The sequence below is a fragment of the Podarcis gaigeae genome, assembly GCF_964106915.1.
Source record: "Podarcis gaigeae genome assembly, chromosome: 2".
NCBI lineage: Eukaryota > Metazoa > Chordata > Lepidosauria > Squamata > Lacertidae > Podarcis > Podarcis gaigeae.
The window spans coordinates 67,370,284-67,398,174 of NC_139679.1; the positions used below are offsets into that span (position 1 = coordinate 67,370,284).

A 27,891-nucleotide genomic window follows, 5' to 3' on the forward strand; every position below is an offset into this window, starting at 1 on the left:
AAAGCCCAATTGAACTTGGTTGTGATTTACAGGCAGATCCGATCAGGGTTGAAAACAGTTTTTTCCTAATTTGTTCCCAAATTGCTTCCTTTGCTTTTTATATATTGAATTTATTGTATTACAATTTGAATTCCTTAAAATTATACTCTTCTTAAGCCTTGCGAAATTCCTCTTGAGGTTTAATTTCTCCCTTTTGCCCTTTCATGCCTCAATTTCCCCTCTCCTACCCCACCTTCTTTCTTGCCCTTAGCTTCTGTACCTGGTCTTGTGAAGATTTTTGGAGTGTTTTTATTTGGCTGCCTTTTCATTTTCACTTGATTTCCTTTTCACTTGTTTTTCATTGGGCTGCCTTTTCATTTCCACACACATGGGTGTGTGATTTATCCCCCCCCTTTTTTTTAAGGTAAAGAAAGGGTGGAAATAAGAAGCATACACTTGACAATCTAGGGCTGGCTGAATGCTGCACAGGCAAGGCTTAAACTCAGGGGTCAGCAACCTTTTTCAGCAGGGGGCCAGTCCACTATCCCTCAGACCTTGTGGGGGGCCGGACTATATTTTGAAAAATAAGAATGAATTCCTATGCCGCACAAATAACCCAGAGATGCATTTAAAATAAAAGGGCACATTCTACTCTTGTAAAAACACGCTGATTCCCGGACCGTCCGCGGGCCAGATCCGGCCCCCGGACCTTAGTTTGCCTACCCATGCTTAAACTGCTTGCCTTATCCCACTCTTTTTGGAGCCTCCTGCTCCTCTATTCAGCCCTTAAGATGAGAGAGAAACGCCGAGGCCAACAGGCAGGCGCTCACTCTTTCTCACAGCAAGCAAGCGGCCGCGCAGTTGCTGCTCATGCCGCCGATTTCTGTCGTTCTTCTCCCCTCCTTCCCTGAGCCTGCCTACAGAATTTGCTCCAGCAGCAGAGCCCATTCCTCCAGCAGTTTCAAGGAGGGCGGGCTATGCGGGGGGGGGGGCGGTGGTTTCACAACCCGCGAAACTCCAGTCCGCTGTCGTTAACAGGTGCAGTTACTGCCTGACAGGGGGACACGGTCTATGCACGCTGCGGAGGCGAGGCGTGCAGGGCGGAGGTTGCGCGCGGGGGGGGGGGGTAGGTTTCTTTCTCGCGCCAGGGGGTGGGGGGCGATGAGCACAAGAGCTCGGAAGCGCGCAAGCTGTAGCCATTTCCTGCTCTTTGTGCGTGTGTGTGAAAAGGAGGGGGGGAGAGGGAGCCTTTCTGACTAGGACTGTGTGTGTGTGCGTGTGTGTGTGACACGAATAGATCCGAGGAGGAGGAGGAGGCCGAGGCTGTGGCGGCGAAGGTGGAGACTGCCGAGTGGTGGCAGCAGCGGCGCCTCAGCATCTCTGCCTCCTCCGTTGCCCGCCGCTCGCTGCTGCATCCCGCGCAGAGCCCAGCCGCAGAGGCCGGCAGCATCCTCGCTTCCAAGGCCAGGTAAAAAAAAGAACCACACGCACCGGAGGATCCCGCCACCCCGCAGCCGGGGATCCTGGGGGCGCAACGACGATGGCATCCCGGCGCGCGCGGCTGGGGGAGCCGCTGTCGAGCACGAGGCGGAGTGGCCACGACTAAGGCGGCGGCGGCGGGGTGGGGAGATGCCTCTTGGCGCGCGGCTTTCTCGGCTTCGGCGAAGGGTCTGCGGCCCGGAGGACGTGGGGGTGGCGGTTGCATTTATATAGACGCAGGTGCGGGGTCGTTTTCCTCCCGGCGACAGAAACGGCGGACCTTCGTCAACATCCGTCGCCCGCCCCTGCCCGCAATTCATTCATCTCCTGCTCGCTTCGGCTGCTGACCGTGGCGGAAGGAGGTGATGGTGGTTTGATGTGGGGGCGAAATCTGGGCAGTGTTTGCGCAGGAGGGGTCTCCCCCCTGCCAAGCCTGGGAGCCCGTTACCTCCCAAGGGCCGAATATGACAGCTTTGCTTGAAGGGCGTTGAACCATGAGACTGCAAAGCTCTGCCATGATTCAAACGGGTTTGCAACAGGCTTCTGGCAAGACCCCGGGCTCTCCTCCCCCGCCCGTATATTTTTATTTTTGCATGGGGCGCGGGGCTGTCGCTTGCTAGGATGCAATTCAAAGCATGGATGCAGGCCTGGTGGGGGGTGTGCGTGTGTGTCGCAGGTGGCCAGGTGCCGAAAGAAATTAGGCCCAGCTTGGGTTCCAAAGGAAGGATTTTCCAAGAGATCTCCCAGAATGCCTAGAGCTACCTGGGATATTTCAAGGCCTCCTTGTTTATTATAGAGCACCAAGCAAGTTCCGTGTGATTGGTTTGTTTCCTATGGTGGGGGGGGGGTAGGGGTGGAAAAAATTGTGGTGGTTCCCAGGATTCTCTGCAAAAATGAAATGCTTATTCTGTCTTTCTTAATGAGCACATAGGGTTTAATTAAGCAGTGGCTTCCAGGATCAAATCGTAGCTTGTCATTCCCTTGCACAGTTGGTCAGTAATTTAGTCATTAGGTGGTTGTGGGGTTGTTGTTGTTGCTTTTGTTGTTTATTTCTGTCTTTTTGGTAGGGAAATTGAAGGTGTGGTGCATAGGCAGAGATAGACCAGGGTGTGGGAGGCAAATGGAAAATGCTCAAAGGGAAATGATGTGGATTCACAGCAAGCATGCACATTATGAAAACTGGAAAAATAAAATAAAAAAGATGATTCAGTGGTAGAGGTGAAGGTGCAAATAAACATAGTTGAAAAAACAATGTTGCAGATCATACTGAAAGAAGCAGTTGGAGCCAATGGGATATGTGGTCTTTACCTTTGTAGAATTAGAGATACTGTAATTCACTCAAAATATATTTTGGTTTGGGCAATAATAAATCAAGCTTGATTTTTAAAAAATTCTTTTCCTGTCCTGTGTCGTGTACACTCATATCTGCATTCCATCCTTGAGAATACATTTAAACAATGTTATACCGAAGCATTTGTTTGAGTCAAACTTTTGAACCCACAAGGTGTGAGTGGGTTGGAAATGAATTAGCTAGTTTATAGGGCCAAGAAGGTCCCAGATGACAGGAGATGAATTGGTTTTGCAGAGAATTGCTGCACAAGTCACAGCTGAGATCTGTGAGGGAAGAAAACATGAGAAGGGCAAATAGAAGTGGGTGAGTTCTGATGGAACTTCTCTGGACTCTTTTTTTCCCATATGTGCCTAGTGGGAGTTAAATGTAAATAAATAAATAAAAGAACAAACCAGAATTTGAAGTTGCAGCTGAAAAGGATATTGTTGGTGATTCAGAGGGGGCCTCTGAGCCATCTGTTGCTGTCATTGTGGTGGCTGGGGCTGTTGGGTTTCACATCAAAATAATCTTAAGTAATGAGGTTGAACTGACCTGCAGGAAATGGAAAGGAAGGCAAGCTGTGATCAGGTGTTATTTGTTGTATTAGACAGTGAACTGCACCTCAGGATGTGTAGAGGATTTTTGGTTGCTGAAATGTAAGTAATCATCTGGCTCCAACTATTTTAAAATCAAGCTTTGCTCAACACAGCAGTTCTCAGAGAGATGCACCTCTTCACAGAAGTCATCTAGGAAACAGCCCCTACCAACCTACCTACCAACGAACTAACCACACTCTCCTAAATGAGTGTTTTAGAAGTCTCCCTGTGATGTCATTGTGTGCATTTCTGCATATATTCTAGATCATCTGTTTTTCTTACAATTAAGTTTTGTTCTCCTGCAAACCTCATTCCCCAACCTCATTTTAGCTTTTTATTTTATTTTATTTATTATGTGTGCTTCACTTTCCCACTCCCCAAAGGCAGCTTACAGTCATTTAAAATCCAAACAAGAGTTAAATGCTATTTCTGAAAGTTGGAAGATCTTTTGCAGTGGCTTCTGGGGCTATGTTGGAAACTGCAGCCAGAATGGGAAATTAGGTACACCACAGTACCCATGGAGAAGAACCTGGGTATGCGCCTGGAGCTGTTCTGACATAATAAGTAACTCTGGTTAGATGGAAATAGAAACTTCTGTATTCCTTGTGGCCACCCGAGAAGAGAGGGAGCTGGAGGAGTGTGCAAGCTCAAGGCTTGTGCACTTAATGCTAAATCATAGTTTAGTGTCCCATCCAAATGCAGTCATTGGGTCTTCCATTTCAACTTCTTTTAGATATGTATATTCTAACATTTCAGCTATGAGAAGAAGGGGGTGTGTCCCTTTAGGGGTGTAACAAGGAATTGGCTATTTGTCTCCGTCTCTACCGCCTTATATTCCTGGGAAGGAAAGAAAGGAGTCATCACAGGGAAAACATCAATGCATGAGGCGGATGGTTCTGGGTGATTTCAACATAAAAGCTAAGGTGACTTTGTCTGGTGTAGTTCAGGAATTCATGGCCTCCATGACAATCATGGACCTGTCTTAGATTATATCTCAGCCAGTGCATGTTGCAGAACTCACAATGGATCTTGCCTTCTGTCTGGAACAGATGATAATGTCATTACTTGATCAGGTTTGACCTGTAAGCTTCCCAGGGGTCTGGGATGGTTTTGATGCTCCATCCTTGCTGGCTGATTGAACCAGAGGGACCTGGACTGTCAGCGCTGGCCATCTGCAGAGTCCTATATACTCCTATATACTTGTAGGAGCTTTGAGTAATTAAGTGATAGGCTCCACGGCTAGAGCACAGGGTGTCAGACAACTTGTAGCCAAAATGACCTAATACAGGTAAGAACTCACTTGATGTCTTGGCCTTTGATGGTGATAATAGTGAACAAATCATATGTGTCCATCACCATTGTGATATAGCGTTGTCCACCTCAGTGTCGTCCAACAGAGCTGTTTTGTGTGGTGAGGGGTGTCCTGTGTGTGGGCTTCATGAAACGGACATTGGAACCCATAGAAGCCCACTAGAAAGAACTAGCAGTGCATGAGCTACTGTAATGTGTTTCACATAGGGCTGCCTTTGAATCTGTTTCAGAAACTTCAGCTGATGTAGAGCATAGCCATCTGGTTATCGGCAGGTGGTCAGCACATGCTTTCTTGATTGGGTTGCCAGTGCATTTTTGGATCCACGTTAAAGTACTGGTTATTACCTTTAAAGCCCGGGATGGTTTGGAGCCAATTAAGTTATTTAAAGGATCACTTGAAGCCATATGGTCTTGCCCACAGCTTAAGAACTCAGAGGGCTGACTTCAGTGCCTGCCTGTAAAGTCAGTTAGACTGATGAGCAAATGTATATAACCTGAAATTATGGAATGCAGCTCTGTAGTGATTAGGCAGACCCCCATCTCACACGTTTTTTTAAAAAAAGTTTTTGATAGAGGGGGACATGAATGAGTTAACTGGGTTAAGGCTGAGTTAAAATTTATGCTGGTGATTTTAACATTGTTATTTATTGTTGCTGACTTTTAAAAGGTTTTTTGGAATGTGTTTGCATTTTAAAATACTGTATGAGAAGGTACTATGTGGACACTCTCAGAAAGCGTAGTACTATATGTCCCTTAAATAAATAACTAATGTTACGCTTTGTAGACAACAGTGAAAGAGGGCATTTTCAAATAATTTGGTGGATGTTTCATTAGCTTAGCTTATTGTTACAGAGCAGAATTTTATTTCATAAGAATTAATGTGTGCTTATAGGAAGTGCTTTACTTGCATAGCTTCCATGTCCTGGCTTAGTGTAAATATATAGCTATCCATCAAAGCGACAGGTATTTCTACAACACCACTAGGACCCCCTAATAGTTCTTCTTGGTATAAAGTGTTTAGAAAAGCAGTATCCCAGTGGAATACAGTAGTTCTAAAGTGATGGCATAGGGACATATGGTGGGAATGAATGTCATACATTAATTCATAGAATTGAGCAAATGAGATGAGAACTGGTATTAAAATTAAAAAATTTGAACTATTGAAAACTAATGAAAACTATTAAAACTATTGAAAACTTTAGGCTGATGGTAGTTCAGTAAATATGTGCCTCAATTACATTTTTTAGCTTCTTTGCAGTATTCCTGCTGGTTCCCATTAGACCAATGGTCTTCCACACGTGAGTCAGAAGAACCCATGACTTGGCCATAGCCTGACCTATGGTCACAGCAGGAACTCTACCACCATAGCAATATATTATGTAAAATCAAAAATTGGATCTCTAAGCTCCTTGGGCTAATGATATATAACAGATGGGACAGCTGACCCAACTCATTTTTCAATATTAATTATTTCTGTGAAATATGTGTCAGTTTGGAATATGTGGTATTTACTTTATTCAGAATGCACACATTTTGATAATTTAATTAGAATGCTTACATCCAATTAACTATTACTTAGAGGACAGAATTCAACAAATGAAGGTCTGCACAAGGACTTCTGCATGTGCAACAGGGCTTCTCCCCCTCCCTCCCCTGCAGACCCCCTGCAATTGACTTATGGGGGGAGGTTGTTTGCAAGAACCCTCTGGAGCAGCTCATGGCCATGCTTGTCCTGATAGAACAATCACATTAGTGCTACACTGAATTCCTCCCAGAGTCGATCCATTGAAATTAATGGATATAACTTAGTCATAGCTATTAATTCATCAAGTCTACTCTGAATATGGCTAATCTTGGATTAGAGATGGAAAGGCCTGAAAAAGGAATCGGGGGGGGGGGGGAGGAATGTCCCACCCAGGCCTTACTTTTGTGGTTTTTTCTTAATCATTCTCAAACAAAATAATATTTTTTTAACAAAATATTTGAGTCAAGGTGCTCATATATATACTAATCCAAAACGATTTCAAAAAATGTGTAACAGCAAGACTTTTATGGAAAACTATGTACAGTATCAGATTATTACAATTCCTTTACACCGAGGACAAGCAAGTCCTGAGTTGTACATTGAGGGTACAACTTTGAAATGCAAGAGCAAGATATAGTTCCACCTCTTTGAGGGCAATGCCATTGTTGTGTCCTGTGAGTTCCAAACCTAGACGCCAGGCCAAGGAATGGCCTGAGTGGGTGCAGCTGCACTCAAACTGAGAGAATAACATAAAGCCTTCCCTGAACCTTCTCTATATAACCTTCCGTGATTCAACACAAGAATCAGGAGCACCTTTGCTGTTATAGGTTCCCCATATGAGCTTACCTATGGCTTGAGGTTTACTGGGGTGGTCCTTCCAGTGCTTCCAACCCTGAGTGAAATTTGGGGTTCTATGACCTGCCAGAAGGCCTTCCCAGTAACAACATCCCAGCTGTGGAACACAGTCCCCAGACTTTGCCATCAGTTGTATAGGCCTTTAATATGTGTTAATTATGGTGCCAAAAAGATATATTTATATGAAGGAAAGGGGGTATAGGGAGAATCCAGGGCTTGTCTGCAGAGTGGAAGGAAAGGAGGACCTTTTTCTGCTTCCCCACTTCCAGCCACTCTCTGAAGCATGGAGAAGAGACACTTTCAAGAATATTAGGGGGGTGGGCAGGGTATGCATGGCTTTGTTTTTTGCAGTCTTCACATGAGGCCTAGACCATGTGAAAAATGAACATAATATTTTAGCTGCCGTTCATTCATTTTCAGCTTTGTATTCTTGTTATTAAAGAAGTGCGCCTAGACATTCCATTGTTGCGCCCATAACCTAGGGTTAAGGTGCCGTTTAGCTCCTAGCTTTCATATCTCGGTTTCTAACACTGTGGCAGAGACGCCCACCTTGAGTGTCCAGTTTGCAAACCTAAGACTTAAGTGTCCTTCCATGATCCCACTCCAAGGAAGGCTCGCCTCTCTCCACAGGCAGGATCAGTGAATGTGAGTGAGGCGACACTGAGCAAAAGGGATGGAGGGAAGGAGGGAAAATGCGACTGTGTATTCCTAGCCCCGCATGGAAGCACCATCACAGCCTGAGCCAGAGCTGCTTCTTCCTGACTACCTCTTCTTCCTGCACTAATAATAATAAACGTGCCACTCCTCTTGCTGCCCACCAGGCAGTAACTCCAGACGGCCAGCCATGTGGCTCTGCTGGGGGGGGGGGAGGCACCTCTGCTTTGAGTTTCACACCCACCCCCTTCACTTCTCACCCAACACCCAAGCAGTCTTTTTGAAGCAAGCAAGGGGGTAGGACTCAGGTGACTCTGAGGCCAGAAAAGAAAGACGCTTATCCACTTCTCAAAGACCAGAAAGGAAGGGACCAGAAAACCTTGCCTTGGTTGTGCCTGAGCGGTTCCCACATGTGAATGTGACTTGTGAATGGAGAGTTTCGAACTGTCCCTATAACATTTCCTTTGGCATATAAAATGGTATTGTATTTCTCAGGCTCATGACTGATGCTCAGGGCTATTCCTTAGGTCAGAATTGCTAAGTGACAGTTTTGATTGCTAGTGGTTTACTTGGAGGCAGTTTTGTGTTGTTGTTTTGCAGTGTGTGTGTGTGTGTTGGTTGACCTGCTTGAGTTATCTGTTTTACAGGTAGCATTTTGATGATTACCTGCTGTTCAAATGTCTTCTAGTAGTTTGACTCTTTGACTATCTTCTTCAGTCACAACTTTGTTTTTTGGAATTCTGCAGTGTTGAAGATGGAGCCGTTCTAAGCTGATTTCTGAATCATATGCTCCTTGTTAAACATGGAGGAGCTATTCTTTTGATCTGCATAGGATGGTGACTGCACATTTATGAAAGCAATTGCCCCAGACCAATTGAGTAGTTTTCCCATGTTCATCATGGAACAAGTGCTTCCAGACAGCACAAGGTCATCCTACTCTAGTGATAATTTTGCCTAGGGAGTTGCTGGTTTAGGCTGGCTTTGTCATGTCTGGAAATACTTAAATACTCTTTTTAGGTCCTCTGTGAAGAACAGAAGGCATTGCACATAAAATAATTTTTAAGAAAGGGGGGCGGATCACTTAAGATTTTTTGGAGATAGTGTCTTCTGTGCTTCATCATGTAATTTGAAGCAGAGTATGTGCTGTGTGAAAGGTCAAAAGTCTCCTTGTGTTTTTGGGGGGTGGGGGTGGAAAAAAGTCCCTTCTTTCAAGTTAGCTGATGCAATCCACTTCTAGTGTAGAAAGTATGTAGTTATCTGTTGAGAGCTTGGTGCTGTAACAGTAGTCGGTCAGGCATGACAGTGCAGGAAGTATTGCACCTATACATGAACCACAAAGAGTACAGTTTATATCCCACCCACCCCATCCTGTTTTCTCTTTTGAACACTCGGTTTGTCAGCTCTGTCCCATATAAACCCACGAGGCACAGATGGCTTCTGTTGGCTAATACCCCCTGCTGACCTTTTGAGGATCACTGACCCAGTGACCCCATTGCAGTATCACTGGAAAAAAAGAAGGAACTATTTGGCTTTTATGGCTGTGGAGATGATGACAGCGGCGGCACTAAGTAGCAGATGTTCTTGGCTCATGTGGGAAAGCTTGATAATTCTGCCATTATAGCAACGAAAATATCTCCTTAAAATCATGAATTGAAAAGGAAAAGACATGAGATTAGTGTGTAAGCTTTTTCAAGTTGAATCAATGGTAGGTAGGGTTGCCACACACACACACACACACACACACACACCGCCGAAAGGGCTGCTGTGCTTTGAACAGCTGCCCAAGGAGCAGATACTTTGCTGGGGTAATTTTTCTTGGTAGGGAAATTAAATGGTGGGGAAAGCTTCATCTGTTAACATTTCAGCATGCCAGGGACCAAGCCAGAAAAAAAACCCTGGCAATTCTAATTATGCAGAATATGCATATATTTTGCTTTGCTGTTCTCATTTAAATATTTTTGTCTGTTTGGGGTAATGATATCAATGAGCAATTGTGCTGCTTTAGAGGGGAATAGTACATCCTTTCCCCTTTCCATATTACAGCCAAACTTTTGTAAGAAGCAATATTTGAGTGATAACAATACTCAGCCATGTTGTAAGCAAGGCTTTCTAGCTTCAGACCTGCCCTAGCTTCCATTACTTTCAACAACATTTTCACACAGAGCCTCTGCCAGTGAAACTTCCGCCCTCAAAGAAAACAGCATCTCAAAGCAACCAGCAGTGACAGGAGCAGCCATGCCTGCTGAACCTCTCCATGTCATGAAGCCGTTAAACGCACATGTAGTCTCCTTCATTTCATGAGCACATGCACAAAGAAATATGTGGAGCAGAAGCACAGCATGAAATCTGCTATGTGGGATGGAGTTTGCACTGAAGATATTTTGCTTTCTAATTCAGTTTTGTAAAGATAAACTTGGGCTGCCGTCCTAAGCCCACTTACCTGGGAGTAAGCTCTACTAAATGCAATAAGATTTCTAAGTGAACATGATTAGGATTGCATTGTTAGTCATGTATCTTATGCCCAGAAACCAAAGGGACTATTATAAATAGGCTGCAGACATTATGTAACATGGAATGATCCAGCAACTACAAGAAATTTGTTGTTATTGTTTTCTAAGCTTCTCTGCGTGACCAAAACAATTAATGTTCGTGTCAGAAAGAGATGCTCTTGTCCACATGCAACATTCCAGTTCTGAGACCAATGGCCACTTTCTGAGGCACTCCAGCCCTCTTCTCCAGCTGCTGAACACTTCAAAATGCTAAGCGTTATCACATAGGCACCTTAAATAGGACTTTCATATCACCTCACATCACCTGGCAGGGAAACCTCAGTGCCAGGTTTGCACATTTATCAGTAGGTGTGAACCAGCCCTGAGATGCACAGAATAAAAATGTGACAGAATCGAACTGTGGGATATAACCTCATTTCATGCAATACTGCAGTGAGATAAACAAGAGGCATTCACTTCAGTACCTCTGAGGGAATATTATTATAATGTGTGCATTCCTCAAGAGGATTGCTACTCCGCCTACCTTTGGGCTTGCTCCCAGGGGCAATGAAATGCAAGCTCTTTGGGTTCTATGAATGTGTAAAGAGTTTGAGTTCAGCTCCTTCAAAATGAGAATAGTTGGTGTGACCCATATTTCTTCCTTCTGGAAACCTTTTCTTGTAAATCACTGACCACAAAGCCTAGGCAGGCAGCTGCTTTGCTGTGACAGCTGTTTATCACACTTGCCATAAGGACCTTTTCTGAATTACCTCATCTGATCGTTGTGTCCATCTGTTGTCACTTCCATACTTGAGATTGTAACACACATTAAATAACAGAGCCTTGACGAACACTACAGTTTTGCAGGGCCTACTGGTCCACAGATAAATAAAGATAAACAGACATCCATAAGTCCTTGTACAAGGGGAGGAAACACATTCCTCTGCTAGACATAGACACCTTTGCACATCTCCCCCCCCCACTCCCCATTCAGTAGACTTCAGAGAATGTAGTTTGACCTGTAAAGAATCAATTAGTTGTTTGATCCAATCTAAAATGCCCCATGGGAATGCAAAGATAATTCAACAGTTGTATAGTGTGCTCAGATGAATTATCAGAATTTTACAGACTCAGGAATAATAATTAGTTTATTCAGCAATGTCGGCCTCTGGGTTATATTGACAGAGGCCAAACTTAATTCATAAAACCTCATAAACAGAAGTAGAAGAGGCATTCATTTTATTGAGCAATAATGCCAGTGTATCTGCTGCACTGAATCTGCACATGTTCTCTTAAGGTTGTGTTTCCTTTGCAGCTATAACCACACTTTCCCACCACACTGCAGGTGCCTGTGCAAGTGCTGTAGACATTTGTTGGTTGTTTCCTTTTTCTGATGTGAAAAATAACAAAGTACACAGAATATTAAAAGAAGCACATGATCATTCCAGTTGAATTAATTGGATAAGTAGAAGCTTTTGAAAGATGCTGCAAAATAAGGGAAATGTTTTCTGGGTGTCACTTGTGAAAGTGTAATCATTGAGGACTTAACCTCTGACAAACGGTTGGTTTCTCCACACTCAGGGGACTCCGTAGTTACATGAAATTATAAAGTTTGTACATTTTTAAAAAGCAGAGCAGAGTTCCCAGAGTGTTACTCGGGACTGTTTGTGTATGGAAATAGTTTAAGACAGTGAGGCAATGCTTCTTAAAGCGGCTGCACCTCAGTAATGGTGTGCTGTTGGCCCATAGCATGGTAACCGCATTACAAGGTTACTATTGCACAAATGGCATGCAGAAGGTAGTCACAAGATCTTTAGATACACATGGTACTGGAATGCTACAAATTATCCTTGTACCTCTCATCTGTGTCTCTTTTATCTTTCTCAAGACGAAAACATTTTATCTACCTGCCCATTATATGATTGTGGTGTAGCCTTGTCTTAACTGCTTGTGTATGTAAATCAAATCAAGTCAACGTGGTGTTCCTAATGATCTCAACGATCCACATATGGGCTACCAGCAGGCTATCTTAATTCTATCTTATGGCAGTTTCCCTTTGGAAATGCAGCCATGCAGCTTCGTCCTATGCAGGTTAACTCAGCAGTGTATGGTGTGTTGTTGGCCTGGTGGAGCTAAGTGTGTGTAGTATTACAGCCCAGTCTGCATTCTAATCCATAGTTAGGTAAAGGTAAAGGTACCCCTGCCCGTACGGGCCAGTCTTGACAGACTCTGGGGTTGTGCGCCCATCTCACTTAAGAGGCCAGGGGCCAGCGCTGTCCGGAGACACTTCCGGGTCACGTGGCCAGCGTGACATCGCTGCTCTGGCGAGCCAGAGCCGCACACGGAAACGCCGTTTACCTTCCCGCTGGTAAGCGGTCCCTATTTATCTACTTGCACCCGGAGGTGCTTTCGAACTGCTAGGTTGGCAGGCGCTGGGACCGAGCAGCGGGAGCGCACCCCGCCGCAGGGATTCGAACCGCCGACCTTTCGATCGGCAAGTCCTAGGCGCTGAGGCTTTAACCCACAGCGCCACCTGCGTCCCATAGTTACATCTTGTTTAATTCCTACTGATTTTAATGGGGCATGTGTTTGCATGTTGGCCTGTTGTCAAATTTGATTCCATTTGTTCTGAATCCCTAAGTTTTCTGGCACTGGTTCTCTAACAGAATCTTATTTTCTTTGAGTTTAGTTGTGAGTCTGAAAGCTTGGAGCCATGACGACTCACGTAACACTGGAGGATGCTCTGTCCAATGTGGACCTGCTAGAGGAGCTGCCGTTACCTGATCAGCAGCCATGCATCGAGCCACCTCCATCGTCTATCATGTACCAGGTAAACAGCAGGTCTTCAAACATTTTATTCTAGGGCCAGCATGCTTTTGCCATTCATTTCTGCAGTTCGTGGTATTATGAAGTCAAGCAGAAAACATTGTGATTGGGGAAATATGTAATACAGTAAGCAACAAAGGATGACTGCAAGGTTTCTAGCTGGGGCATTCAGAAGAAGGTCCACTATTTGATTGCTGATTCATGACCCTAAACTGTGTTTTATATAATCAACTTTTTATTTTGTTCTCTGTACATCCCAATGTTCTTTTGTTGCTATGGCCGATGGCTGACACAAATAGGCTGTAGTGAAGTATTTTGCAAACATGCAAAGTGGCATATTCACTGCTCACATCTGTTACCAAGTTCGACCCAAAGTATCACGTCGTGCAACCAGTGTAAATCTTCTGTTAAAACTGGTCAGTGCTACACGAGCTGATGTTACACCATGCTCTTTTAATAATAAATTCTTCCACAAGGAGTTACAAAAAAAATCAGGGAAGTTGTTTCCTGTGTTGGTCTAAATATTTTCAACAGAGCAAGAAGCTGAAAGGTTGAGATGGAGGAGGGAAGCTGAGGGTGATTAAATCCTATGCCTCAATTTCTTTCTGTTTTGACTGTTTAGATAATAAAAAATGACTGAGGTGGAAGAGACCTTGTACCACTGAGATTCCAGGCCTTACTAAAGTTTCAGAACTCTTCCCTCATATATATATTTTTCCCTCTCTTGCATTGCATGCTTTCTCTGGGGAAAGTTTGACTGACACTGACCCCAGTGAAAGCACGGGAACCTTTTCTTGTATAACAGTTTCCTTCCTGAGATTGATTGACTATCTTTCAAACAGGGCTATGATCCCTTTGCTTCCCTTTCCATGCTGTCTTGTGGAAACATGTATTGGTTATAGGTGTGCGTTCTAAGCACAGTAATGATCAAATAAGCATGAATTCACTCATCCAGATTGTTGGCTACTGCCTTGTGAATGACCACACCATACGGTTTATTAAAACCTGCTACTATGGCTTCCCTTGTTGACTAATTACTTGAGGTGATAAAAGACAATGACACTGTAGTGACTGCATAATAAATCTATGTCTTCCAGTTATCAAATAAGTGTTACTCTGTGTGAGAGCTTGCTCTGACTGCGAGCGGCATTAACCCTTGTTTTTTTATTTGCTCGCAGGCCAACTTTGACACCAATTTTGAAGACAGAAATGCCTTTGTAACTGGCATTGCTAGGTATATTGAACAAGCTACAGTGCACTCAAGCATGGTAAGTGCCATAGATTATACACAGCTTCCTACACTAAAGGGGACTCGGTGTAAAGTTGGTTGAAGTGTAATTGTTTTTTTTGTGGTAACCAGCACTGCTATTCTGCCAAAATGTGTATCTGTCTTCCAGAATGAAATGCTGGAGGAAGGGCATGAATATGCAGTGATGCTTTACACCTGGAGGAGCTGTTCCAGGGCCATTCCCCAGGTAAGATGTACGGTTGGACTCAAGCCCAGCCCACTCAGACAGAAATTACAGGGGGAACAAGGGATGGAAATATTTAGAAGAATTGCAGAGAACCTGGACTAAGGTATTGGCATAGGGGCTGTGATTTGGGTCTTGGTGAGGATGATATACGTTTTCCATCTTCTCACTATCAAAATGTTCATGAAGCGGTCCTGAGGTTCTGAGTTTGTGTGATCAAGGTGGGGTGGCTTTAAAGAGGGGATTAGACAAATTCATGGATGATAAGGCTATCGGTATCTACTAGCTATAATGGCTGTGCTCTTCTTCCATGGTTGGAGACAGTATATTTCTGAATATCAGTTGCTGAAAACCACAGGAGGGGAGAGAGATGTTGTGCTTAGGGCCTGCTTGCATTTAGTTGGCCACTGTGAGACCAGGATGCTGGACTGGTTGGTCCACTGGCCAGATCCAACAGACTCTTCTTATGTTCGTATGGGCCTTTGTTACTGGGTCAGAGCTTGTCTTCTGGGGATCCAAATTTTCTCCCACTGTGTTTGTTAAGATGCCTATATTAAACACAAATCAACAATGTCATTCCTATTTCATCAGCATAAGCTTCCAAATGCCATACAGGTCACAGAGAATAGCATTGCACTAAGCACTGTTAAGGCCTCCTCTGGGCTATTGTGATTAACTTATAAATACCATTTCCAGTGTGAATTCAGTATGATACCAGATTGCTCTATATGCAGCCTGGGAAATACTCTAATTCAGCAAGCAGTGCTGGTATTGGTGCCATTATGGACTCCAAGCTGGATCAATATGCAGTTCTCCTAAGGGTTATCTTTTGCTGTTTGACTAATGCGTCCCTATCCCTTTAGCCTTTGTAAATCCCAGCTGAATATTTCCTTGCTTCACATGAATTTTTGATCACATGCTCTAGTTTCTTGCTTTGATCACTGAAGCATATTGCAGGCGAATTTATGCAAACCAGGTTAAAAGACCACTAGATCATACTGATGAAGGGAATGACTCTTAGGAGAGAAAGAAAAAAATTGTGCACAAATTCTTGAGAGCCTGATGTATCTACTTCTGTTGTTCTGCCTATCTGCCATGCAGTGTATGCTACACTTCAGCTAACTTCACAGAGGCTTCGTGTGTATTTATTCAATCTGTTTCTAGTTCACCTTTTAGGTCACAAGCACTCACAAAACTGCTTACAATAAAAATCTATGTAGGGCACCATCAATAAAGCTTGGTGGAATAAATAAGAAATCTTTTGGTGCCGCTTCAAGGCCACAAGAGAGGGAGGCAACCATAATTTTGGGGGAGGTAATTGGAGACATTTGTGGAGCCATCACTGAAAAGGCTCTTTCCCTAGTACCTGCCAAAACAATTGACTTTAGTGTCAGGCTAGAGAACAGGGCCTTTGAAGCCAATAATTGGGCTCTGGCAGGTTCATATAGGTATAAGCTGTCCTGCTACAGAAGATCTCTTTATTCAGCTAGTCATTTAACATATGAAAATAAGTGTAGAATTTTTTTTGTATCCTGGTCTTGTTGAGTGTGGAAGATTTTTTTCTTCTAAAGGAAAATAATTAAAAAGCAGTGTTTTTTATTTAAATTGTTTTGGAAGATAAGATTTGATTTAATTAAAAAACCAAAAACTTTAGAAAATTTAGAAACAAAAAAGAATAAGCGATGAAAATGAAAATGCAATATTATAATGTATTCCCAAATGCAAATAGAAACAAAGTGTTAAGCAAATATAAAGTATGTGCTGCTGGCCAAAGATCATTTTTGATACATATTACTGTTTAGAAAATGCTCACAAAATTATCTGGCTTGGTGACTCTCCTTATCACAGATCTCTGTCACGCTGCTGTCAAAATAAAAAAGCAGAACATTTGTCCCATTAGGATAACTAATGAAAATAGGTGTTGTCCTTCAGGTAAAGTGCAATGAACAGCCAAATCGGGTTGAGATTTATGAAAAGACTGTGGAAGTCTTGGAGCCAGAAGTTACAAAGCTCATGAAGTTCATGTATTTTCAGGTAGGTTTTGGGGGAGCTTCAAAATTCCTGTTTCAATATGATCTCCTTTGCTCAACAGCATGATCAGTTCTGATGTTGCAGAGTAAAGCTGAAAATGCTTCTAGGAATGTGCCTTAGTTCACCGTATCTCATTGCGGGGAGGTGGGAGAGCAGTGTGCTTGCTTTAAATTTGGCACATTTGCCAAAAATGTAGCATTCTTTTCATTCACATAGCTGACCTATTTGAGGTTCTTAGTTGACACGATTCAACTTTGGGTGGGATTCAGCTAATGCGTCCTGCCAGCAGAAGTCCTTGCACAGGGCTGGGGAAGGGGGGGTCATTCCATCTGGCAAGCCCAAACACTTGCCTTGACGGAACGATCGCCTTAGTGCAGCATTGAATTCCTTCCATACTATTTTCAAAACTTTCTGTGCCTTCCCCCTGTTGAGTCAACAAACTACTTGCATAACTGATGGTGGGCAAAGTTTTAGTCTCTCAAATTCAGTTTGGGTCTTTACTTGTGACACATAACATAGTCTATAAACGAGCAAGCCGTAGAATATGATCTCAGATGATGACAACCTTTTGAAACAGAAGTTTTTCCTCTTTAACGTAGCAGTATAAAGAACAGCAGCCAAATCAGTGGTCTGCCCAAAGTACCTAAACACCTTTTTGAGGGACACTAAATAGAACAGCAATGTTGGGGTTAGGTCTGAGAACCATTTGTATTCAGGTATGCTGCTCTGAGCACCAAATATGGGTTTGTTTTCTTTCCTGTAAGATCTGTCAGCAGTTTTGAACATGTGTTTTGAGATCTGCAATTTCTACCTGAAAAGCTGCAGGGGACAAGCAGAAGAGAACATTAACATTTCATTTTCACATTTTATTCATCTCAGCAGATAAAACTGCCCTGCTGCTTGCTGAGTTGATATTTGTTTATTTCAGACTATCTATCTACTAACTAACTAACTACATACATACTATTCAACTACTTTTGCTGTTTGAATTTTTCTCGTCGATAAAGCTAAAAGGTCAATATTTTGAACAATGATTTCAACTGCTGGGTGGAAACATGGTAATGTTGAGGCTGAAAAGGGGAAAGAGCAAGCGATGGGATCCTGATCCTAGTCAGAACAAGGCTATTCTCAGCAACTATTTGCTCAAGGCCATCCCATTTCACCCCACCTCTGAATTATCCATTTGTTGCTGTTTTCCAGAGAAAGGCCATTGAGCGATTCTGCAGCGAGGTAAAACGTTTGTGTCATGCAGAGAGAAGGAAAGACTTTGTTTCTGAAGCGTATCTACTGACATTGGGAAAGTTTATCAACATGTTTGCTGTCCTGGATGAATTGAAAAATATGAAGTGCAGTGTCAAAAATGACCACTCTGCCTACAAAAGGTGAGATTGGTGAATGCCAGTGCATTTTTAGTGTTGCCATTCTGAGAGGGTGAATTGTTGGGACCTTTGGAATTAGGCCCTGTGTTATTCCAGCAGTCTATGAGAAATATTTAGCAGAAGAAATCTATTTTTAGGGAAGCAAAGATAATGAAACGGAATGCTTCTCTTAGCCTTATGGTAAAGGCTCTTTTTACAGGTCTGTATTACAAACTAGCATAGTATGTACAGAAATACCCTGGTCAAGGTAGGATTTCTGTTGTCTTTCAGAGCAGCCCAGTTTTTGAGGAAAATGGCTGATCCCCAGTCTATTCAGGAATCGCAGAACCTTTCCATGTTCCTAGCAAATCATAACAGGATCACACAGGTATGGTAGTTTTATATTATTTTTTCTCCCGTCATGTGCTCAGTTAAGTTACTACTGTTTTGCTTTTTATGTGCGTTATAAAGCTTTAATTCCTGTTTTTAAGCCATAGACTGTCATCTTGAACATAGAATTATTTAAATAATTAAAATTAAATAATTTAGCAAAGTTAAATAATTGACCTAGTCTAGGTTTGTTGTCAGATTGTTGTCACCCCCATTAAACATTTTATCCTTGCAACAATCTGTGAGGTAGGTTAGGTGGAGAAAGATTGACTGGCCCAAGGTGCCCCTTTGAGTAGAGATTTGAACTTGGGTTTCTCCAATCCTTGTCCCAATGCTTCTCAACTGGTATCCTCCAGGTGTTTTCGGCTACAATCCCCACCATTCCTGACCTTTGGCTATACTAGCTATGGCTAATAGGAGTTCAGAACAAAATAATAATAATATTGAAGGCACCAGGCTGGAGAAGGCTGCCCTAACCATTGCGCCGCAATTCCTTTGTACCTGCATTTGTTATCTGGAAAGGCCATAACCAATACTTATTGGCTCTGTACACTGAAGTAATTAAATTAAGTTTCACAGTCTTTAAACATTTTTATTTTTGTCCTTTGTTTGAAATTACTGAGGGTCTTGTGGGTTGTTACGTTTTTTTAAGTGCCTGCACCAGCAGCTAGAAGTCATTCCAGGTTATGAGGAGTTGTTGGCTGATATTGTGAACATCTGTGTGGATTACTACGAAAACAAGATGTACTTGACGCCCAGTGAGAAGCATATGCTCCTAAAGGTAACGTCTCTACCTCTCTCCAAAGATGACTTCTCTGTCTCTTGATCTTTCCCTCTCTCATTGTGATCCTTGTTCTAAAAATAAATGTTTTTATGGTTCCTGGTTATTTTCCTCCCCATTTTGCTTCCACTTTTATTTCTTTTACCCATATTGTGTCAGGCTTAAGTTTTACCTCTTCATGAAGACACAACAGCCCTTTATTTACAAATGGGATCAAGTCTTTGGCAGAGTCGGTTTAATGCCTCTTCCTTCCACATATTTTACTACTACTTCTACTATTATTATTATTATTATTACTAATAATACTTACATCCCACTTCATAGCCCTGACAGGCTCTCAAAGCAGCTTACGTAAGATTTTTCACAATAAAAACCATATTCAGGTCTGGTATTGGGAACAAAAATAACATAGTATCCCTACAAGTTCATTCCCGCATCCTTGGTGTTTCCCTTAGGCCCCTGCCGTCTAGGCAACTGGTGTCTTTTAAGACAAGAGAGTGGGTTTGAGCAGCTGACACTCACTCAGCCCATGATGTAGGCAAGCCTTCCCCTGCTTGCAGTTGCCAGTTGCCAGGCAACAGTTCCCACTGACAGGAGGCAATTGATATGTGTCTGCTTTGAGAGACCATTACTGTCTGAAAAGTGGGATAGAAAAGTAAGTAATGTACCCTCAGAGAATAAAGACCAGTCTTCAGGTGGTGTGAAACATTTATTCTCCAGTTTAGGATTCTACCCTTGAACTAAGCTTCCGAGCCACACAAAAGACAAAGTTGGTGTATCTTGGAAACATTCCTCATTACAGAGACCGGACCTATTCCTAGCATTACCATTTAAAAAACAACCCTTGCCTCACCTGTGTTGTCAGTCAGAGTAGACGATATTGGGCTAGATGCACAAAGTCTGGCATAGTATAAGGCAGCTTCTTATGATTATTAATGAATTTCAGAAGAAATAAAATTGGAATTGATAAGCCGTAAACACCCCTAGCTGTGATGTTGGATTAGTTTATAACTTTCCTGAAAATATCACTGTTCTTCCCACCAGACCTCTATGCTTATCTCATTTTTCTGCTAGGTGATGGGCTTTGGTCTCTATCTCATGGACGGAAATGTCAGTAACATTTACAAACTAGATGCCAAGAAGAGAATCAACCTCAGTAAAATTGACAAGTTTTTCAAGGTCAGTGTCTGGCATTGCTTTGCCTTAGGATTGTCTCCAAAGGAATCTGTGGTCATGCTGCTTGGGATATCTGTCTGGGGCAAAGCAAGCACAATTTGTGAAAGATTGAGATGCTGAAATGCAATTGCATTGGAAATCTTCAGTGTCTGACATTACAGTAAGCTGAACAGCTGAGTTTTTGTTTGATGCTATGTTTTTGATATTGGATAAAACTTGCTAAAGTTGCAGTCTCAACCTGCTTCTTAGTGTGCCACTCTTTCCCATTTCCATCACTTTTCTTTGAGGAATATTGTCGTGGTGCTGCTAACTGTCCATATTTGCAGCATTTCAGAGTCATTGTACTCACGTTCGATTTTTACAGCATGGCTACGGACTTTATATTGGGTAGGGCAATCTGTTCCTATGTTATGCAACAGGTAGACTCCACTTATACCCAGATATTGTGCCCACAACATATAAGCTGTGAGCTGCCATAGTGAGAGTCCATTTCCATCCCTGTTGAAAATGCTGTATTCTGTGTTATCAACAATGCTTTCATTACCATGAGTGGTGAATTTAAGTGCCTTGGAATTTTAGCTACATAGGTAGGCAGGCGGGAGGTGCTGGGGTCAGTACTGTACAATTGCAAATGAAGCCTTCCAAATGTGTTGAGTATTTTAACACCATGCAAATATCATGCTCAAAAAAGTGTAACAAAAACTACAGGTGCATAATAGTTGGAAGGGGGCAGCTGGCTGGATAATGTGCTCATCAAGCCCTGGCTTCGCACCAATGTCAACCAATGCAATGTAGATCATAGAATGTGTCGCAAGCAGAAGGCAAGTACACTGTAGAGAGGAGCCAAAGAACAGTTCTTCAGATAACCCTGCCCTCTTCAGTAACCAAGACACCAATATCAGTTTTTTGAAAAATGCCAGTGGTGCCTTACTGCTTTTAGAATGGCCTTATTGGGGTGGACATTTGACAAAGTTCCACTTGCTCTGCCAGTGTGGAGAGAAATAAAATGGCAGACTCAATGAGGAAGAGCAAGGTAGCAGGTTGAGGTGCTCCTTGGAATGCCACGTTTCGTTGAGATTCTTTCTCTCCTCAGTGTTGTCATGTGTAATATGTTTTCAAACATGGCAACAAAATTTGGCAGACAGCATATATTAAAAAGTTCACAATTTAACTGTTACCTGTGTTACTGGCATCCTATGAGTGGACCCAATCACCACTTGTAAACTTTGTCAACCAAGTTTTGGAATTCTGAAATCTGCTTCATATGTTGTATGAAGAATGAGTTCTCATGGCTGATATCTATATTGTGAGGGTAATGAATGTGTGTAGGGGAGTCACTTGACTGAAAACATGTGGCAAAAATGTGTCCAAGAACCTCAGCCGGTCATGATTTATGTTTTCCATGTGTTTCCAAAGTTAACATGTTTCTTCCAGTCTTGTAGTGGCTACAACAGAGATGCACAGGGAACAAAGGAAAACTTAACTTTTCCAAAATAAATTTCAACATAAAGGAATTTCACTCCTAGTACCTGTAGCATGAAGGGTCTTGCCATTTTAAGCAATGTTAGAACGAAGTACAGTGATTCCAAATAGCCAAAGCTTGTTTGAAAATCTGTGCTGTTCATTCTTTGGGATGGAGTTTGCAGACCGTTTTCCCTCCCAACAATGCCTTCGGAATGACCTTACATCATGATGTGGTGTTGTTACAACTGAGGCACTGGGGGGATGGGGACTGGACAGGCCAATTGTCTGCTGACTACAGCTGCTGCACACCACCAGTTGTGACAGAAAAAGTAAATTTCTGTTAAAGAAAAGTTTTATTTAAAAAAGGTGTTTTGGGCCCCATTGTTGCCTTTGAAAACCTATCCAGTTTTCGCTGCCTGCTCCAAAATAACTTGGTTTTCCTCTTCCCATTTTACCCACCCCCATCCCATCCCAATTCACCCCACAGATTATCAGCAAGAGCTTTGGAAATGTACTATTTATTCATAGCCACACACTATTCCTGTGATGAAGGCAAACTAGGATTGTCAAAGTTTAAACCTCTGGGGGCCCCCACCCTTTAGCAGCAACTTGACCTGTACCACTGCCAGATACATTCACCAGCTTGTGACCTCTGCTTGCTGTTGCTAGCTAATTAAGAAAACTGTGTTCCACTATGAAGTGTAACTTAAGAACTGCAGTTCATTTTAGCTTAATTGCATCCCTTTGGCTGCACGCCATCTGTTGCTCTTCAGATGTGACAATATTACTCTTCATTTACCAGCTGAACGATGTAACCTGATCTGTTTGTGATAGTAGCTTCTGTTTATCAACATAGCCTCACTCCCACCAGCAGGGTCCACTGCCAAGGACACTGAGTAGTGAAGGGAGTGAATTTTTTCATTTAAGGTACTTGTAAGCTTTTTGACCTTGCCATCCTTTGAAGCTGTGGGCTGGTTCCAAAATGAATTCCAGAGCTCCCTGTCACACACATATGGGTGAGATCTGCATGTTGTTACTGGTTTGCGTGCTATATTTCTGCCAGGCGTGTAAATGACAGAGTGACTCCTGTATCCGACAAAGGATAAAACAGAAACCAATTTCTAATGCAGTGTTTCAGAAAGGAGAAGCACCAAAAATCTACAGCCATCACTCTTGAAATTTAAACCCACTGTCCATGTTTTAATACAGTTAGCTATAAACCGAGCTTTTTACCGCTTTGGAAGAAGAGAGAAGAAATTGCAAACAAAATATTAGGGAAGAAATGTATCCCAGACTACAGTTGTTACCATCACAGGAAGAACAACAGAAAGTATTGGGTTAAAGAGACACTTCCTGTTAAAAGGGTCAAAGCATGGTGATACCCTTTCTCTTGTAGAACATTGCTGCTACCGTACTATGTGTTTTTTTGCTGTGTCTGTTTGGGCAAAGCATCTCAAGGCTGAATTTTCATACTGATTTTTTGATGAGTAGTTTTATTCATTGTCAGCTGTCATATGCTTCCATTTAGTGAGTTCTAAATATTTACTGGGGTACTGAATGCTCTCCAGGATATAGTAAAATCTCACCATGTAGGTGACATCTTCAGAAGAAATGATCACCATGCAAAAATGACTGTCAGGGGTCACATCATGGTGATTTTACTGTGTGAATCTGGTTTGAGTCATTGAAACAACTCATATATGCAATTCATTACTCAATAAGGCTCTTCGCTGATCCAAAAGTTATTGGGAAGACTGTTCCAGAACTTTATTCATCTCTGGCGGTTAAGTACCCCTTTCTCCCCCAATCTCTTGTATTGCTCTCTCAGCCCCAAGGGAGCCTCTCTGCCTTATTTAAACCATCTTTTGTTTTTTCTTCCAGCAGCTGCAGGTGGTTCCTTTATTCGGCGATATGCAGATAGAGCTGGCCAGATACATTAAGACCAGTGCTCACTATGAGGAGAACAAATCCAAGTGAGTGCCTGCCATAATGTCTCTTGGCTTTGGTGTGTCCTGGTCAAGAGAGGAAGTTGCCAGACACTTGCAACTCTCCTGCTCTCGTGTGTGAGGTCTGTGCATGGGTGCCTGCAAGTGAGTGTGTGTATCCACGTGATTGTGTTACTGAGTGTGACTCTGTAGTAGTGAGTTCTTTGAGGCCAGATGTGTGTGGGTTCATCATTCCTCATCCTTTCCTTGCTGTACCTTGGGTGAAAACCCCAATCTTGTGCAGAATTAGGTGTACCTAAACCCATTGAAATAAATTGTTTGGTTATAGTTCAAGCTATTCTCTGTTCCAGCATAAAGAGTTCTTGCTTTGGAACTTTATTTATCTTTCTCTGTTCTGTCCCTATTTTGACTGAGCCAAGGCTGTGCCCCTTTAACAGCACAACCAAGGAGCAGTTTTTGGACTCAATAAACTGACTCTTATTAGAGCGACATCTGTATGCCCTGATAGTTCCCCCACATCTTGCAGATTTTGTCACTGACTACTTGCCTAGAGTTATCTGCTTCCTGCTAGCTAGTGCTGCCTCCTTTCATCTCTTTCAGACACATGATCTCACCCAAGCTAGTCTCAGAAGCACTGGTGTGAGACAATCTAGGCAAGACCCATATTGCCCTCTGCGTTCATTCCTGCCCTACCTTTTGATCGGATCCTTACTAGCTATGTCCCCACACCTAATCTTACAAAGACTTTCTGGATTACCATCAGAATGCTCACTAGTTAGACAGATGTGCCAGTACCTTATGTCAGTCTTCCTCATCCTGATGCCCTCCAGATGTTGAATTACAATTCCCATTATCCCTGACCATTTTGCTGGTGCTTATGGGATTTATAGTCCAGACCATCTAGAAGGCATCAGGTTGAGGAAAGCTGCCATACACATCTGTGTCTATGCTTATCTATGTACATGCTGTTCATAAATTGTGAGCCTGAATAGGTATATCTTGAGGATACCTGTAGGTGACTGCAGGTATGAGTGTGCATCAGATGTTGGTGGTTTGTGCTTAGAAAGGATATGAATGTATGAATGCCAGTATCTGAATGCATTCAGGTGTGTTTGTACTTTTACAGACTGATAGATGTTCATGAGAATTGGAGCAAGTTTGATACTCATCAGTGTGTGTATGTGGAGCGTGCTTATGTGATTGCAAGAATGTGTGCATGTGTGACTGCATGTATTGTGAATATATTTGTGAATGCCAGGTTCAGTGTCTGTACTTACCTGTCTGCCACCTGTTCTTGTATGCTTTTATGCTTGGTGACTATGAATGCAGCAGTTATGGATGGTTGTGCTGTGGATGTGAATGTGGTGTGCCTGCTCTGGGTAGTTTTTATCCGCATTTTCCAATAGGATCTAAAATTCTCCAGAGCATGGACACTGCACTTTCTCTATCTGTCCGGTACAGACTACTTTTTTTCTCAGGGAAGATAGTAGGGGTCAACCTTGTAATGCCAGAATTTTAAACGGGTTTTTCAAAGAAATATAAGGTGAAACCTACTGTTTCAAGCTGCAATCTCTTTGAAGGGAATTGATGACATGGAAGTCGACACTGAACACCGAAGTATGCATACAACATGGCTCTGCCGCCTTAGATAGCATGTCAGTCATTGCTTAGCAAGGATCAATTTAAATAGATACACTGCTGAATATTCATTTGGTGATCTCCCACCTCAATTCACACATGCAAGATGATGCATGGGTGTTCTCTTGAAATGGAGGTACATGCAGCAATCTCCACGCAGTTGTGTTTCAAGCAGCCATCCGTAGGGCCACTTACATGCATGAGTTCTAAAGACTGCTGTTAAATGTGTTGCAAGATCTTGTTCTATATTACCTTTGCCGAAAACACCACCTTTGCTAAAATATTGCTCTGCATCTCTCAGCTGGTATGTATTGGACAGCAACTTCCATTTCTTTTACACTCCACAAGCTGGTGCTGTCATTCTGTGACTTCCGTAAAATGACCGTGAATACAAGCCAAGTATGTGAAACTTGTTTCATGCGCTCTTTGCTTGGATTCAGAGCAAGGCAAGTCCATGAAGCAATTGTATATAGGAAGTAATCACCCTTACAGAGATCAAGCTTTTGAAAATGGCAGTGTCCTTTGGGTGCATATTTATTTAACATTCTGAAGGTTGTATTCAGCACAGCATTAAAGCTAAGGTTCTGTCAGAGCAAGGACATCAGCTTGCACAATAGCTGCACAACATTCTCCCAATGCTCTACCCCCATGCGCCAACTAAAACTGTTCTGAAGTTTCCCCCAACTCTCCAGAGCAGATTTGGGATGGCACACAAAGGGGGGAAAGTAAGAGGAAGTCCTGTTGCGCCAGCAGTAATTCTTCTGCATGCAAAACTATTTCATTGAATACTGCCCTGGATTTTGACATGGGTGTAAAGTATCTAACCAGTGGTTTCCCTCACCAGCATGTATGTGTGGTTTGTCACTGATCATCCTTACTCAGGCATAGGCAAACTCGGCCCTCTAGATGTTTTGAGACTACAATTCCCATCATCCCTGACCACTGGTCCTGTTAGCTAGGGATGGTGGGATTTGTAGTCCCAAAACATCTGGAGGGCCGAGTTTGCCTATGCCTGTCCTAACTTGTTGCACAGTCTGTTGGATCCTAACTGTCATGAACTAATTTCCACGGTATATGGAAAGGTTTTCCATTTGTGGAAGCTGTTTTAACAATTTGTATGTTTTAGTCCCATTTCAAATATCTCCCAACTCCACCCCAATAGTAAAAATGTAAAATATTTCTTCCAACTGTCCTCACTTACTAACAATTCCTTTTTCATTCAGTTTTCAGTCAGAGCAGCATGGCCCCCTGCAACTTTCTCCTTCCAGGGAGAACAGATCTTGGACTTTAACGGGCTGCAGAATTGTTTTCCTGTGCTTTCATACCCTGTCCTTTACTTTTCTTGCTCCTTATTCATTTCACCATTGTGCCAAGATGCAATTAACTATGTTTTTCTTGTATGGCCTTATAATTCTGACCATCCCTGTTAACCTGCCGATTCCTTTGGGGGAAGCAGGACACTGAAAGGGTAAGAGCAAAGTATTGGGATCATGAGACATCTGAAGATATAATTAGACATGACCATCCACTGTGAGCAAAGTTAACTTAACTGCAGCTACCATAATGTCACCAAGGAGAGATAGTTCAGATTCCAAAAATGGGATAAAAACAATATATATGCTTTTATACTGAGATTGTGTGACATCTGAAGATATAATTAGAGATGGTCATCTACCGTCAACATAGTTAACATATATGCATCTACCAAAATGTCACTGAAGAGAGCTAGTTCAGAGTCCAAAAACAGGATAAAAACAGTATCTGTATCTTTAAATAGCTAATGACCAAAAAACCCCACAACACCTAGCAGATTTTGAATAGTGGAACAACATGGCAAACGACCAAATTGCACATCATGGTAAGCTATGGTTGGCGGCTTAATCATGAATTAGCAGCATTCTAGTGCACACACCCTAATCACTCCCACTTTGTTCTTCCTCTTATGTGAATAGGAGCAACAGACCATGAAACTTGGCTTTTTGCTATGTCCAAATCTGGGGTTGTCGTTTGTTTCTTCTGAAAAGACCACAATAACAAATCCAATATTTGTTCTAGGCTTGCTGATATTGTTTTGGGGGGAGGAACAAACCATGATCCTGGTTCAAGCATAATGACAAACTAAGTTGCATTGCTTGTTGTTCCTTCTTGCACCAGAGTAATTGTGCAGTTTGTACTAGCACACTCTTCATTCTTGGTAAGTCATCCATAATGGCTTACTGTGGTATGCAAACAGTGTCATTTTTTACTTGTTGCACCTATTTATTTATTTTAAGCATTTATACGGCCAGTTATTGAATCTGTAAACAATGCACATTTATCACAGGAAATGTTAGTGATTCAATTCAAACATCATACAAAAAGTTTAACTGTTGTTTTGGTGTGATGACAACTGACAAGCTGTAGTTTGAAATTGGCCAGTAAACCAGAATTAAAAACATACATCAAAGTGGTTTGATGTGATGTCTAAACTAACAAACCTCTAGAGGCTTGTGCAGAACAAAAATTGGGGGAGCAGACTAGCTAATTTGCCTGTATATTTGGAAACTCAAACCATGGTTTGGGTTCTAAACCATGGTAGGAATAAACCATGG

The 27,891-nt window shown here is 42.5% G+C and overlaps 1 protein-coding gene across 4 annotated transcripts in view; it reads left to right on the plus strand.

Moving 5' to 3' along the window:
• Positions 1-1,094: 1,094 nt before the first annotated feature.
• Positions 1,095-27,891, plus strand: part of CYFIP2 (cytoplasmic FMR1 interacting protein 2) — a 63,896-nt gene continuing 37,099 nt past the window's right edge. The window contains exons 1-10 of one of the 4 annotated variants that reach the window (XM_083726205.1): positions 1,095-1,447; positions 12,908-13,048; positions 14,223-14,312; positions 14,442-14,519; positions 16,449-16,550; positions 17,748-17,929; positions 18,197-18,293; positions 18,948-19,076; positions 20,151-20,255; positions 23,598-23,689. In XM_083726205.1, the coding sequence (XP_083582331.1) occupies positions 12,932-13,048; positions 14,223-14,312; positions 14,442-14,519; positions 16,449-16,550; positions 17,748-17,929; positions 18,197-18,293; positions 18,948-19,076; positions 20,151-20,255; positions 23,598-23,689 (992 nt within the window). In that variant the 5' untranslated portion in view covers positions 1,095-1,447; positions 12,908-12,931. Of the gene's footprint in view, positions 1,448-1,700; positions 1,821-12,907; positions 13,049-14,222; positions 14,313-14,441; positions 14,520-16,448; positions 16,551-17,747; positions 17,930-18,196; positions 18,294-18,947; positions 19,077-20,150; positions 20,256-23,597; positions 23,690-27,891 lie in introns of those variants that run through there. The other 3 variants (XM_083726208.1, XM_083726207.1, XM_083726206.1) reach the window with 3 other exon arrangements.